This window comes from Pithys albifrons, chromosome 13 (assembly GCF_047495875.1).
Source record: "Pithys albifrons albifrons isolate INPA30051 chromosome 13, PitAlb_v1, whole genome shotgun sequence".
Classification (NCBI taxonomy): Eukaryota; Metazoa; Chordata; class Aves; order Passeriformes; family Thamnophilidae; genus Pithys; species Pithys albifrons.
The window spans coordinates 6,794,905-6,809,987 of record NC_092470.1 but is presented as its reverse complement, the minus strand read 5'-3'; the positions used below and the strand labels follow the sequence as shown (position 1 = coordinate 6,809,987).

Sequence of the window (15,083 nt, the reverse complement as noted above, 5' to 3'; positions counted from 1 at the left end):
GGTCATCTCTTTCATTTTAAGATGTATAGCTGTTATATGTGTCCAGGCTCTGATGTAAGGTGAAAGTAGAATGAAACAATTTCACCCCAAATCCTCCAGAGTTTAACATTATTTTAACAGAACATGCACATAACCCAGGCATCATACCAAGTTAATATCAAATAGGGGGGAGGATGGAAAAACAGACTTAAGGGCTACTGGACAGGTTGAGTGGGATTTGTCTTCCTTCTTTAGGACTGAAACTGACTCTCTAAATTTCATGTAAACTACTGCTAACAACAGAGAACTATTTGACTTGACTTAAGAGATGTACCATACTCTTTCACTGTTGTCACTGTGTCTTTATTGTTCCAAGATGAAATCCTCTGAGGAAGAGACCACTGGAAATCAGACTTCTGTGACCATGTTTGTTATTGTGGGTTTTTCTCATCAGAAAGATATGAAAGTCATCTTCTTCTTGCTATTCCTATCTATTTACATAATTACTGTGCTGGGAAATCTAATTATTCTTCTTGTAATTAGCATGGACCCTGTCCTCCACACTCCCATGTACTTCTTCCTCAGGAACCTGTCATTTCTGGAGATCTGCTACACCTCTGTCACTCTGCCAAGAATGCTGGTCAGTCTTCTCTCAGGTGATACATCCATCTCTTTTGCAGGCTGTGCTGCACAAATGTATTTCTTTATGTTCTTTGGGGCAACTGAGTGCTACCTCTTAGTTGCTATGGCATATGACCGCTACCGAGCCATATGCAACCCTCTGCATTACACGGATATCATGAATAAGAAGGTATGCATTCAGCTGGCTGCTTCCTCATGGATATGTGGCAACCTGCTGGCACTTGGGCACACTACATTTGTCTTCTCTTTACCCTTCTGTGGTTCCAACACGATCAACCATTTCTTCTGTGAGATCCAACCAGTGCTGATGCTGATATGTGGGGACACTTACTGGAATGAGATACAGATCATTCTGGGTGGTGTCTTTGTCATCCTGATGCCTTTTGTGCTCATTTTGGTATCCTATGGCCTCATAATTTCCTCCATCCTCAAAATCAAGTCTGTCAAGGGAAGGTATAAAGCATTCTCCACTTGCTTCTCACACATCACTGTAGTGACATTGTTCTATGGGTCATGTATGTTCACCTATATACGCCCAAAATCCAGCTATTCCCTGGATGTGGACAAGATCTTCGCTCTGTTCTATTCTGTTGTGATCCCTATATTGAATCCTGTTATCTACAGCCTTAGGAATAGGGAGGTGAAAGGGGCTCTCTTTAAAATGAGAATGAAGCTATTTCACTCCAATTCCTAAGTCAGTCCCACTCAATTTAACAGCCATCCACAAATACCTCTCCTAAAAAATCCACAGCAGTGCATTGCCAGAGGGATATAGGAAAGACAGTGGTAGGTCTTCAGCTAGGAAGGCATTCACCTCACCTGAGTTCAGTCCCATCCTTGGAAATGTTCAAAGAGAAGTTGGATGGGGCTTTAAGCAAACTGATCTAGTGGTAGGTCCCCTGCCCATGACAGACGGGTGGAAGTAGATGATGTTTAAAGGTTTCTTCCAACTCAAACCATTATACATTTCTGAGACAAGTTCATCTGACTGGATCTATGCAGTTGTGTTCATTACAGAGTTATCTACTGCCACCTGAAATCCCCTGGGACATTTCAGCTGTCCACACGGGCTTGGAGATACGGCACAGGACATACAAAAGATGTTGCCTTCTGCAGAAGTGGCTGAGGAGTGGGCAGGATGCCAGGGGGCATCTCCAACACAGAAACCTGCTCCTAAGTCCAGACTGGGCCATGGTCACTGGAGTCTATAGAGTGATAAAAGTGACCCAACATACATCTCTCCTTTATATACAAAGGAATTAGTCTCTGGACTCCAAAGAGTCACTCTGTCTGTACTCAGACAGACATCTATTGTCATTTGAAATTCCATAGGTTTTGGAACTCTATTCCTGATTATAATTTAGGAGGTCATGGACATATCATAGTGTTATCTATGGATGATCATAAATGTCTATGTCATCTCTGGTAAATGCATTGGGAAGTCCTGTACATTCCAGGCCACCTCAAATAGCACTAAACACACATATTCAATTTAAAATTCAAGCTCCAAGCCTCCTTTGACTCTAACAGGAGGTTAGACACCTAACTATTTTGAAGATACCTATATAAATGTGATTGAGAAAAGGATGAAATCCCGCCCTTGTGTTTTAGGGACTTTCACGCAGATGAAATCAATTGAATGTGAAAGGGAGATTAAACCCATCTTCAACACATCCTTCAATGTTGTAAGAGAAAATTTAAAACCATCAGACTCCACCTCCCAAATCTAACTTTCTGGTGAGAGTTCCTCTATCAACAAGAATCTTTCTCAAAAATGTTAAATGTTGTGTGACATAACCATAGAGGGCACTGATCTGCACCAAAATTTGTGCTGAGATAGCTACTGTGTCTTGTGTTTGAATAGTGTTTAAAAGACTGCTTTAAGGGACAAAGAACTGAAAAGAGGATGGAAGATATTTTCTTCTTGTTTTTTTCCAACTAACAGTTTTCATTACAGATGTCAACACAATTGTTTCAGCATTCATAAACAATTTTAAAGACATGCATCTGAATTGCAGCTTGTTTACATTTTCAGTGTGTTTTTATGTCTTGTAAGGATAATCTATATTATTGACAGTAGTTTTAACTATAAGAATTTAGAGGAGTTTTTTCAAAAATGTCTTTTTCAAATTACTACCAATGAAAAGTATAACAAAAAATTTTTGTCTGACTTACTATGAGTGTTTTCTTGTATTTCTACACTTATTCCTCTCTATTATTTTTCTGTAACTACTTGAGAAGCATTTCAGATTTTTAATGTAAAAGATACTTAGAGAATCTTTCATCAGTCTTACTGAAAGACTTAAAAACATAAAACACTCACAGAAACATCTTCAAAACACTGTCCTACTTAAATCTACTGATTCCAGTCTCTCCAAATATGCTGTACACCATGTATAAAAATGAAAACCCAATATGTCAACTTGTAAACTTTCATTAAATGCTTTAATTTTTCTCTTGTTTGGAGGTAGAATATTATTTTCGCACGTGTCATGTTGAATGAGTTCCATAAGGATTTACATAGAGACACATATGGATGTAGACACACTTTCGTGCCTACACATAAAATATGTCTCTGCTTCTATACTGCTCTTGCCTGCAGGCAGGTACTGCTGGTACAGCCCATGCTCAGCATTTCCCACATAAGCCACAGGCAGACAGGATGCTCTCAGAGGAAGAGGGCAAGCAAGGGTGTCCCTGGAGGCCAGAAGCATTTTTCTCACACTTATATTTACACTGTTGTGGCACAGGGTGGTTTTTTGAGCATTTGACTGGAAAATCAAACATGCTGGTTGACACAAGGCAGGTCCTCTTTCTGGAGTGCACAGCAGCTTTGCACACTCTCCAGGGCTAAGGGAAGATCCACAAGAGTCTGAGCACGCCAGGGCTCTCTGCCTGAAATACACATGTAGTGAGCACTCTGGGACTGGTGCCAGCCCACAGCAGCATCAGTCTTTGTCAGAGTCCATAAGGCTGTTTCTCCACAGCCCTGAATTACTTTCCTCAAAATAATTTGACCACCAGTAGTGAGTGTCTTCAAGTGTGGGGTGGGGCAGAAAGGTTTGATTATCTGCCAAGGAAGAAGAGCTGTTGTTTTGCAAGCATCTGTCTTGTGCCTTATACCCTGGACTTATTGTCCTCTTCCTTTTCCTTCTGCGGAGTTCTGGCCATATGGACTTAGAGAAGAGTTCCATAAAGCAGTGACAATGCTGTCATAGAAGGACAGTTGGATCAAGGAGGCAGATGTGTCTGGTGGGCTCATGACTCTGGGCAGGAGGTCTCTCCAGGAATGCCTGTCCTGCTGCAGAGCAACCTGCTTCCCACAAGAAAGAGGTTTCTGGGAGCAAAAGAGGGAGTACAGCCTGCAGACCTGGTTGCACAGAAACAAATAATTTCCTGAGCTATGGCTCCAATCTTCACAGTATCTCAGGACATCTCAGCTCTCATGGCCCAGGCTGCCAGGTCAAATGCAAACATCCTACACCATGTGGCCTTCAGTAGCTGCTTACAAGATTGTAAACATGCTGGTGGCGGGAAAAAAGTCTTACTCCTGTGAGACTTCTGTTTGAGGAGAGGGGATTGGCAAGACAAGGGACAGAGCAACAGGCAGGACTTGATTGTTTTGTACTCTAATTCAGCTGCACTGGGCTATGCTGCAAGTGATGAAAATGAGAATGGTGACTGTGTTCACCATGAGTGCTTCTTCTGACTCCCTAAACTCTAATGCATCTGGCAGAGGGAAGAGCATAATCTAATGGGAGCACTGAGAGAGCAGAGGTGGGCCACTTCTCCAGAACTGGTGTGGGCACACAAAAGAGTTTTAGTCATCTTGGTGAGTTGAAAGGTCTGGCAGAGACCACTGTGGCACAGTCAGGGATCCATCTGGCCATAGGATTGACCTCAAAAGGACTGGTCCTCTCTCTTTCACTCTTGCCTGTGGTCCTTCAGTGGACTGAGTAGTTTGAAGAAAAGGGTCTAAAGGTGGTGAGAGACACCATTACTCCTAATTGCTGTCCTTCCTGAGATCCTGACCTCCTAAATAAGAAAATCAGCCCACAGGATAGAGAATTAAGTTCAGCAAGGATAGGAGCTGGCGGGAGGACCAAAAGCACTTTGCCGAGGAATGCATGAACAATTCAGCTCACCTCATGCCTGTAGCCTCCAAAATACTCTTAGATTACCCAGTGACAACTATACCCATGAGTGAGCATCATCTTCTGCAAACACTCACAGCAACAACACTTGGATGGGCAATTTCCTGGCCTCACTGTCCCTTCACTGGCTTGACCAAACCTGCAATGGTTCTGTGCCCGAGCAACATAGAGGGTGGCACAGGGCAGGTGGCAGGAAAAAGAAGTCTCCCCTACTCCATCAGCAGGCCACCAAGTGATGCTGTCTGCCTTTCCCCAGTGGATATTTTCCATTCTCTTCTGCTCACCATGGACATTTGGGAAAAGACCAAGCAGGAGGCCATTCAAAAGTGACTGGCCTGCAAATGAGGCAGGGGCAGCATGGAATGGCTGAGCAGGAATCTGTGCATCAACCTGTAGAGAAATTTCCCAGTTTCCGCAGCACACGTTGCCCAGGAAAAGTTGCAATTTCAGGAGAAAGAAACACGAGGAGACTCAGGCTGGGATGAGGCATTTCTTTAATTAGAACAGAAAGGGCTTTGTGACAGGAGAGAAAAAGGTGCTGAGCATGAGAGGGGAAGGGCTCTACAGCACATCACCCTTTGCAGCAGTGGGATGCAAAGGACCTACAAGGCGCTCCTTTCTCCCCTTCACAGCTACAACTGGGGAGGATCCTCCCCCATCCACAGCAAGGGCAGGGGAAGTGCTTTGCTGGATCAGAGCAAGAGCTCCGGAGCCCGAGAGGGATGATAAGGGCCTACTTGGGGATAACAAGGAAAGTACAGGAAGATTAAGAGCAAGAAGTACATGATATCAAGGGATGATGCACAGTTCCTGTCCTTTCAGGGGCAGAGGCAGGTGTTCCACACACTGTGAATCCACAGGCATCTCCCCAGTCCTGGATCCAGATCTTGTTTCTCCGTTCCTGGTCATCCTTTCCAACATGAGCGATCCACTGGCCCTACCAGCATGGATTGCACAAACGCAGGGACCCACAGAGACCGCTCCCAAGGCCTCCGAGTCTCCCAAATCCAAGGGAGCCCCCAGAAGAGATGGGAACCCCCGAGGAGCTGAGGGAGCTGCCAACAGCAGCTGAGAGAGAGGATCCCACGGCTGTGCTCTGAGGGAAGGAGGTGAGGATGGGACCCGGCATGGTCACCACCACCGGTGAGGGCTCGATGTAGACGGTCGAGTCAGCGCAGCGCTGAACACAAGGCTCGTTGCAGCTGCTTGCAAGAGGGGCTGGTCCACAGGGGAAGGGGAGGCAAGGTCTGTAGCAAGACATCTCTCGGTGAAGGAGGCAGAGCTGCAAGACAGAGCAGGGCATAAGCATGAGACAGAAGCCGAGGGAAGACAACAGCTCAGAGCCTCAAGTGCCTGCACAAGGAGATCGGCAGGGTTCGCACTTACCTGGCTGACAGGGGAGAGAGCAGCGAGGACAGTCGATGGCAGGTGTGGAGACACAGGGACTTTTATACCATGTCTCCAAAGCCTCGGGGTCCCAAAGCGTTCTTTGTGCATGAAGCATTCTGCTAACTTGCAGGATTTGTTTGCAACGTGCTCCTGGATGTTTACATATTTTTCTCTTTCATCGAATATGTGGGCAAGAATAAAGGTGCCCTTTGAGGTTCATCAGTCATTATGTTGCTCCCTAAAGCAATGGGACTTGTTGTCCATCATGTCTAGGCTGCCCACAGAGACACAAAGTGGCATTGCTGGCCACGCACATTCCTGGGGCACAGTCTCCACCACCACCCCTCCATACCTCACCCTGACCTCAGGCACTGAGGAGTTCAGCACCTGAAGCCACCTCACTGTTGACATATGCATTTGGTGAGGCCTGTGATGATCAGCCCGTGTGGCTCACCCACTGCCCAAGTCATATGGATATCAGCAACACATCAAAGGGGAGGCCAAAGAGCTGAGCTGGTCACTCTGATCAGGACGGTCCAGCTGTTTCACTCCTGGATGGGAAAGGTGTTCTTCCTAGACAATGTAACCTTTACTTTTCTTCTTCCCACTGGGCATATGAGTTCAGCTCCAAGGATTTATTGTTTACTGAAAAACAAGTCTATCAAAGGCATGGACAGATGTTCAAAGGGCCTTATGACTCCTTGCCTGAGGCTGATCCAAGCCAAAATGAATTTGTTTTTCCCCTCATACTCACTCTGGAGTCCAGGAGCCTCTGTGGGATGTGGTAAAGACTGGGAACCAGAATTCCCAGGTGCTTCTGTGGGGTCAGTGTCGGAGTGCAATAGTACCTGTGCTGGGTGCAGGAAAGTGGAAGAGTGCAAGAGCTGGACAGAGGATGAGCCAAAAAGAAGCTGGTGGACCATTGCCCAAATGTCTAAAGACACCTGTGTAGCCTATGAATCTCTGCTGGGCACACCAAGGTCCAGAGATGGAACTAACCTGGAGGTGGCTTCAGGTGCTGAACTCCTCAGTGCCTGAGGTCAGGGTGAGGTATGGAGGGGTGGTGGTGGAGACTGTGCCCCAGGAATGTGCGTGGCCAGCAATGCCACTTTGTGTCTCTGTGGGCAGCCTAGACATGATGGACAACAAGTCCCATTGCTTTAGGGAGCAACATAATGACTGATGAACCTCAAAGGGCACCTTTATTCTTGCCCACATATTCGATGAAAGAGAAAAATATGTAAACATCCAGGAGCACGTTGCAAACAAATCCTGCAAGTTAGCAGAATGCTTCATGCACAAAGAACGCTTTGGGACCCCGAGGCTTTGGAGACATGGTATAAAAGTCCCTGTGTCTCCACACCTGCCATCGACTGTCCTCGCTGCTCTCTCCCCTGTCAGCCAGGTAAGTGCGAACCCTGCCGATCTCCTTGTGCAGGCACTTGAGGCTCTGAGCTGTTGTCTTCCCTCGGCTTCTGTCTCATGCTTATGCCCTGCTCTGTCTTGCAGCTCTGCCTCCTTCACCGAGAGATGTCTTGCTACAGACCTTGCCTCCCCTTCCCCTGTGGACCAGCCCCTCTTGCAAGCAGCTGCAACGAGCCTTGTGTTCAGCGCTGCGCTGACTCGACCGTCTACATCGAGCCCTCACCGGTGGTGGTGACCATGCCGGGTCCCATCCTCACCTCCTTCCCTCAGAGCACAGCCGTGGGATCCTCTCTCTCAGCTGCTGTTGGCAGCTCCCTCAGCTCCTCGGGGGTTCCCATCTCTTCTGGGGGCTCCCTTGGATTTGGGAGACTCGGAGGCCTTGGGAGCGGTCTCTGTGGGTCCCTGCGTTTGTGCAATCCATGCTGGTAGGGCCAGTGGATCGCTCATGTTGGAAAGGATGACCAGGAACGGAGAAACAAGATCTGGATCCAGGACTGGGGAGATGCCTGTGGATTCACAGTGTGTGGAACACCTGCCTCTGCCCCTGAAAGGACAGGAACTGTGCATCATCCCTTGATATCATGTACTTCTTGCTCTTAATCTTCCTGTACTTTCCTTGTTATCCCCAAGTAGGCCCTTATCATCCCTCTCGGGCTCCGGAGCTCTTGCTCTGATCCAGCAAAGCACTTCCCCTGCCCTTGCTGTGGATGGGGGAGGATCCTCCCCAGTTGTAGCTGTGAAGGGGAGAAAGGAGCGCCTTGTAGGTCCTTTGCATCCCACTGCTGCAAAGGGTGATGTGCTGTAGAGCCCTTCCCCTCTCATGCTCAGCACCTTTTTCTCTCCTGTCACAAAGCCCTTTCTGTTCTAATTAAAGAAATGCCTCATCCCAGCCTGAGTCTCCTCGTGTTTCTTTCTCCTGAAATTGCAACTTTTCCTGGGCAACGTGTGCTGCGGAAACTGGGAAATTTCTCTACAGGTTGATGCACAGATTCCTGCTCAGCCATTCCATGCTGCCCCTGCCTCATTTGCAGGCCAGTCACTTTTGAATGGCCTCCTGCTTGGTCTTTTCCCAAATGTCCATGGTGAGCAGAAGAGAATGGAAAATATCCACTGGGGAAAGGCAGACAGCATCACTTGGTGGCCTGCTGATGGAGTAGGGGAGACTTCTTTTCCCTGCCACCTGCCCTGTGCCACCCTCTATGTTGCTCGGGCACAGAACCATTGCAGGTTTGGTCAAGCCAGTGAAGGGACAGTGAGGCCAGGAAATTGCCCATCCAAGTGTTGTTGCTGTGAGTGTTTGCAGAAGATGATGCTCACTCATGGGTATAGTTGTCACTGGGTAATCTAAGAGTATTTTGGAGGCTACAGGCATGAGGTAAGCTGAGTGGCAGGTGACATTTTAGTGTACAAACTCGACCTTTAGCTAAACTTCTTGCACCTTTTCACAGGCCAAAGCCAATTCATCTTATTGTCCAAATACTGTTAGCCATGTTATTTTTCCAGGAAAAAACCCATACTTGTCTTTCTTTTCATTCCAATCCTGCCAGTCTTTTCAGACTATGGTGTGAAGAATTTTATAATTTGGCCTTCTGTAATAACCTTAATGTGTGCACTCAGTGATCTTGGAGGTCTTTTCCAACCATTATGATTCTATGGTTCTATTAGTGTGAAAAAGGAAAATAAAAAAAAGAAAAGGAGTAGTTGCAAAAAACTCATCATGCACTTTATGCAAACTCAAATACCTCAAACCTTGGCCCGCCTTTCATCCCAAGAGTCTTTTTGGATATCTCCCCTTCATCTTGCCTGGGGTCAATACATTACCCCCTACCCTACTGCTGGAACCCCAAACTCATGGTGTGACTTTTGTGATGGACTCCCCATGCTTAGAGGTGTCTGTTTCTCCTGGCAGTAGCTGTGGATGGTGCATACTGGCAGTCAGGGGAAATTGCTGCCAACAGTCCCTTTGCTTTCACATGAGCTCTGGGCTTGTTGCATTGGGATGTTTGTCTTTCCTTAATCCATTTCTTAATGTGTGAGCAACTGCCTTCACAATCCTCCCATATAGTCCTCTCCTACTTCCACTGTCTGTGTACTTCCTTTTCCTGTCCCAGCTAAGTTAGGAGCACCACATACATCCATGCAGGCCCTGTGCTTGCTCAACTTTATGCATGTTAAATGAACTGATCTGTTCCACAGAGGTTGTCCTTGAAGATCAAGCACCTCTCCTGGCCCCCTTTGTACTCCAGGGTGGTTTCTGCCCTTCTGTAATGCAGGCTTGCAATTCTGCTGGCCTTGCTCACTTTCTCACTCTAACTCCACAGCTTTACTGTCTTATGCACCAAAGCTGCCCTTGGCCACCTTATTTTCCACCACTTCTTCTTAGCTTGTAAATCAGAGGTATGACACAGAACTTTATCTATTTGCTGTCTCAGTTACATGCATCAGGAAATTGTCTTTAATACATTCCAATAAGTTCCTGGACTGCTTGTGTCCAGACATCTTGCTCTTCAGGTACATTTTGGGGTGGTTTAAGTCATGCGTGAGTACTCAGGCCTGTGGCTGAGAGACTTCCTCCAGATGGCCCAAGAAGGCCTCCTTCTTCTTCAGTGCGGGGTCTGTAGAGGACCTCTTGCATCCCCATCCTGTCTTTCTTGAAAAGCTCACATCCCTCTACTGCAGCGCACCAGTCTTGGAAACTACTCCCACCCTGTCTTTTCCATCCCAAAGAGATTATAGCTCTGGACTATGCACAGTCTTCTCACTCCACCTATTGGTATCCCATGCTCCCTGCACTTGTGTACAGGTGTTCGAGATGGTGCCCAAGTCATGCTGCTTTTACAGAAGGGAGAGATCCTCCACTGTGTCTTGCTGTTCCAAGGACATGTGTACCTTGCCTCTTGTGCTCTCACTTGGCTACCTTTCACCAGGAGAACCAGTTTAAGGGCTTCCTGACTGGGCTAGCAGAGCTGCTGCACTTTGTCAGCTGTATCCCATCTCGGTCCAGCAGTTGCTGTTCCTTGGAGGGAATATTGTTATTTTGATTCTCAGTGACAACTCCCTGATTGTGGTACCAGCTACACAGCCAGATCCTGACCCAGTGGCTGAGTGTGTTTCTCTTTGAGCCTTTTTCCCCTCTTTGGTAGGGTAGAGCAGAACACCATCTGAGTATCACAGACTTCCTGCTTGCCCCAGAAATATGGAATCAGTCTTGATTTGCTACATATCCATGTTGGTGATGCTGTCCACTTTCTTTGCACCCAGAAGTGTTCAGATTTAAGAAGACAGATATGCAGTGGGGTGCCCTATGGAATGAAGACAAGCACCTCTAGCACAAGCAATATTCCTGTGGATATCTCATCACCTGCAGAGACAGAGGTGACCTCACCAGCAACACCCAAGTGATCTTCTGACTTCTGGCCCATCAGGTGCTCTGGTATCTCCCTTGTAGATATTCATGCAATCTTCCTGCTGCCAGTTCATGGAAGGACTCGGACAGGGAGGACTGAGGGAAGAAGCCACTCTTAATTAATTGCCTTTGAGGGCCCATGGCCATTGAAGAGCATGGCCTGGAAAGGGAAAGAGCAACCATCTTGGAGTGCTGGCATGGCTGCTCAACATGACATAACATTTGTGAATGTCTCTGTGCTGTGGAGGACACTGGTAAAAGCTGTGCCAGGGCAGGGAAGCACCTTACTTCTCAAAGAGACACCAATATGACACTGTGTCTCCCCTCCATTACCAACTTCCAGCCATCTATAGACAAGAGTGTTCTTGGGAATAGCAGCTTGGCCCTGCTGTTAGATCATCCCACAAATCAGAACTGCAGTAAAGAGACTGGGAGAAAGAAAAGCCTTCAGGTCTCTCAGTGGACTGCATTGTTTCTTTCCAAACCACCACCATCACCCTGCCCACCTGCAGAGCCCTGGAGGTCCCCTCTTGTGGTTAGCAAGTTGGGGATTGAGCTGCCTGATGGGAACAGAGGAACACCTGTTTCCCAAGGACACCCAGTGCTCCTGGGGGGAACTATGCCTGCTGCTCCATACCCCTACCCATCTGCCTTGCTGAGGGGCACATGGGGAGTGCTGGTGCCTGAGAAAGCAGAGGATGAAAGCAGGTGGCAGTGTGAGGGAGCAGGGGCAGAAGGCAGAGCAGGGTCATGGATGTGGATGTTCAGAAAGCTGCAGCAGTGCAGGGTAAAAGTTGCTGGGTGAGGAAGCAGCGGTGCAAAAGGAGCTTAGCAGAGGATGGTTTCGATCCATCGACCTCTGGGTTATGGGCCCAGCACGCTCCCGCTGCGCCACTCTGCTCATGCCAGCCCAGCTCTCACCTGTCCATCCTGGCCTGCTGCTGCCTGGCACTACTGCACTCCCCTCCTTCCCTTCCTCTCTCCTCTCACCCTGCACAGCCACCAAAAGGGGCTCCCTGCAAACTTCACCTCTTTTTCTTGTCCTTCTCCCACACCTCCTGCCCAAAGCTCTGCATGGACACTTGTCCTTGCACCACCCACTCGGCCTCTGCAGCTGCTCCAGGCAACCCACACACAGGGCACAGCCTGGCTGCTTTCCAGAGCCCAGGACACCTGAAATCCAGGCACATCATGGCAGCTGCAGCCCTCACCACAAATACAGCTCCTCTCCCAGGAGGCTGAAGGACTGTACCTGGGATACAGATCAGTCCTTTGCTGGCCGAGGAGTGAGAGAGGGACCCTTTGCTTTAATTAACAACGTTAATTCATTCTATTCCTTTAGTTGTGCATATTCTGGTGCTGCAACTAATGCTGGTCCTGTTTACCCTAACATGAAAGTTCTTATTTTATGCAGTTTATGCTTCTAAACAAGTTGCATAGCTGGAGCAACTTGCCCTTGACTCTGGATGCTAATACAAAATGATGCAATCCTCAGCTCCAGGTCTCCTCTTCATTTTGCTCTTTTCTTCTTCATTTGTACTGACAAAGTCTGGGAGGTTCTTTTCCCTTGCTATCCTATCCCTCAAGGCAGAGACCATGCACACCCAGCAATGGGCTCTTCTGCCCTGCCCTTCCATGGACCACTCAGGGTTTCCCTTGTCCTTAAAGAAGCTGGGCAGGTTTCCAGCAGCTCCTCATGTGCTGCGGCTGTGGGGGAAGAGCTGGGTGTGCAAGGGCAGGAGCCCTGTGGGCAGCCTGCAGCTCTTGTCCCTGGCAGCCCTCAGGGCTGGGAGCTGTGCAGGTGCCCCCCGAGTGTCAGGACTGCAAGTGCCAGCAGCTGGCCCAAAAGGGCTCTTGGTGCCGTAGCTGGCAGGATTCGAACCTGCGCGGGGAAACCCCAATGGATTTCTAGTCCATCGCCTTAACCACTCGGCCACAACTACCTGCTCCAGCCCTACTCCAGCCCTTCTGCCCTGCTCAGTACATGCCCTGGGCAGTGACATCAGTGCCCAGGGAGCTCAGAGCAAGGCTCAACTCCACATTTGTAGTTGGGACCTTCCCAGAGTGAGATGGGCATCTGGAAAAGGTTCCAGAGGCCTGAGAGGTGTCACCCCAGGCGCTGGGGCTGCAGTTCATAGACCCTTGCCCTCAGTTGGCCATGTGGGATATCCTGCCATGGAGGGGGGGTTTCACTCCCCAGCAGCACTCTGTGTTGCTTCAAAAATCAATGAGTAAGTGGAGTGAAAAAGACAGGGATTGTGATTGCACATGCTCACTTTCCTGCTGACATGCCCAGGCCAACCTCATCTTGCAGTCACTATGTCTACATCAGGCCATGAAAAATATATTCGACTCCATTCTCATCCCTGGACTTTATTTCAACAACTGTAATAAAACAGTGAATTGTCCGTATTTTCATGTGATTTCTGTGAAGCGCAACTAGGAAGACTGAAAATTTCACTCAAAATATCTGTATTAATTTTCTCAAGGAACAACTCAGCAACTGTTTCTATAGGATCTTAAGGTTACAGACTTAAGCTCAATGACTGAGTCTCTTGGTTCTCTGGTCTAAGATCAGGGAGATCTTTCTGCAGTGCATGGTAAGCTCAGGACAGCAGCCAGTGCTCATCCTTGCAGAGCAGGTGGCAGCCTGAGGGAGGAGGAGAACAAACGACCACAACTCTCCAGTGATGCTGCACAAAGGCTTTAATGAGAAGCAACAAATGCAGTGGCACAGAACAGAGACAGAGAAACACAATTGCAGGGGTCAGAAAGAGACAGAGATGGGCCCAGTTCCCAAGCACAAAGGGGATGCTGTGCCATCCTCAGCAGTTCATGCCGCAGCGGGGCACAGGCAGACACAGCCCTGATCCCCCCAGACCAAGGGAGCCCCCAGAAGAGATGGGAACCCCCGAGGAGCTGAGGGAGCTGCCAACAGCAGCTGAGAGAGAGGATCCCACGGCTGTGCTCTGAGGGAAGGAGGTGAGGATGGGGCCTGGCATGGTCACCACCACTGGAGTGGCCTCGATGTAGACGGTCGAGTCAGCGCAGCGGGCGACACACGGCTCACTGCAGCTGCTTGCCAGTGGGGTTGGGCCACAGGGGCCACAGGGGCGTGGGGGACAGGGTCTGCAGCAAGACATCTCTCGGTGATGGAGGCAGAGCTGCAACACAGAGCAGAGAGCAACAACCTCAGTATCAGTTCATCTCTCTTTCCCTCAGCTCTCTCCAGGGACACAATTCGATTTAAGAACACACTCTGTACCTACAGCTCCATCAACCCACATTTTGCACTCAGAAGAAAAGCAAAGGAAGACTGTCCAGCTTTAGGAATAAGAGCCAGCAGAGTGGGTTTAAGGCACCTGATGAAAGACTGTTCAGAGCCCATATCCAGAACAGACATGACTGTGTTAGAGATGTCAGGGGATGCACTAGGCCATTTCTTTCCACCACTGCAGGTGCAAATTCTACTGGGCAGATCTCCCTGCACCTGACACCCCTTGATCCCCTTCTGCTGGAACTAAACCCCCAATTCCCAGCTCTCCCCAGTCACCAACATGAAAATGCTGAAAGCCCTTCAACAGTTCTGGGTCAGGGCCAAGCTGAGGCACCCAAGGATCAAGCTCGGTAGCCACCATGAGAAGCCTTCAGCCCACAGAGAGAGATGGGGAGGACTCAGGCTTACCTCGTTTCTGGAGTATAGGGATGTAAGAGAAGAGGATGCAGAACCTGGAGCAGCAGCACAGTATTTATGCTGTGTCTTAGACCCCTGCAGGGCCACAAACATTCCTTGCTTATGAAGCATCTAAACACCTGATAGTCACCACTTGCAAGTCCTTGTTGCTGATTAATTCTTTGTCTTTTTCATTGGAATGAAACTCCCAATTCTCACACTGAACATCAAAATTATTCATCTGTGTCCAGGCTTCCCAAGGCCACTTAATTTGGAGGTCTCAGACTAGTGTACAAGGTCAGTTTATGTTGATTTGCATAATCTTAATTATCTTTTTCACTTCTCCTTTTTGATGGTGAATATGGTCCCAGTCACAGTTAAATTCAGCCATGAGGGACACTTGGGTCAGCTCCCA

General features: G+C 48.4%; 4 protein-coding genes and 2 non-coding genes across 6 annotated transcripts; 2 read left to right on the top strand and 4 right to left on the bottom strand.

Moving 5' to 3' along the window:
* The first annotated feature begins 355 nt into the window (after positions 1 to 355).
* LOC139678188 (olfactory receptor 10C1-like) lies at positions 356 to 4,581 on the top strand. The gene is made up of 3 exons (XM_071568836.1): positions 356 to 1,283; positions 3,199 to 3,236; positions 4,570 to 4,581. Exons 1-3 carry the CDS (start codon positions 356 to 358, stop codon positions 4,579 to 4,581), a joined length of 978 nt encoding a protein of 325 aa, XP_071424937.1.
* A 1,131-nt stretch (positions 4,582 to 5,712) lies between these two features.
* LOC139678186 (beta-keratin-related protein-like) lies at positions 5,713 to 6,036 on the bottom strand. Its single transcript, XM_071568835.1, has one exon. The coding sequence runs from the start codon at positions 6,034 to 6,036 to the stop codon at positions 5,713 to 5,715; it is 324 nt and encodes a 107-aa protein (XP_071424936.1).
* A 1,658-nt stretch (positions 6,037 to 7,694) lies between these two features.
* Positions 7,695 to 8,018, top strand: LOC139678185 (beta-keratin-related protein-like). Its single transcript, XM_071568834.1, has one exon. The coding sequence runs from the start codon at positions 7,695 to 7,697 to the stop codon at positions 8,016 to 8,018; it is 324 nt and encodes a 107-aa protein (XP_071424935.1).
* Positions 8,019 to 11,824: 3,806 nt separating this feature from the next.
* TRNAM-CAU (transfer RNA methionine (anticodon CAU)) lies at positions 11,825 to 11,896 on the bottom strand. Its single transcript has one exon. It is a non-coding gene; the product is annotated as a tRNA-Met (tRNA).
* A 960-nt stretch (positions 11,897 to 12,856) lies between these two features.
* Positions 12,857 to 12,938, bottom strand: TRNAS-AGA (transfer RNA serine (anticodon AGA)). Its single transcript has one exon. It is a non-coding gene; the product is annotated as a tRNA-Ser (tRNA).
* Positions 12,939 to 13,820: 882 nt separating this feature from the next.
* On the bottom strand, positions 13,821 to 14,138 carry LOC139678184 (feather keratin Cos1-1/Cos1-3/Cos2-1-like). Its single transcript, XM_071568833.1, has one exon. It carries the CDS (start codon positions 14,136 to 14,138, stop codon positions 13,821 to 13,823), a length of 318 nt encoding a protein of 105 aa, XP_071424934.1.
* Between the last annotated feature and the right edge of the window lie 945 nt (positions 14,139 to 15,083).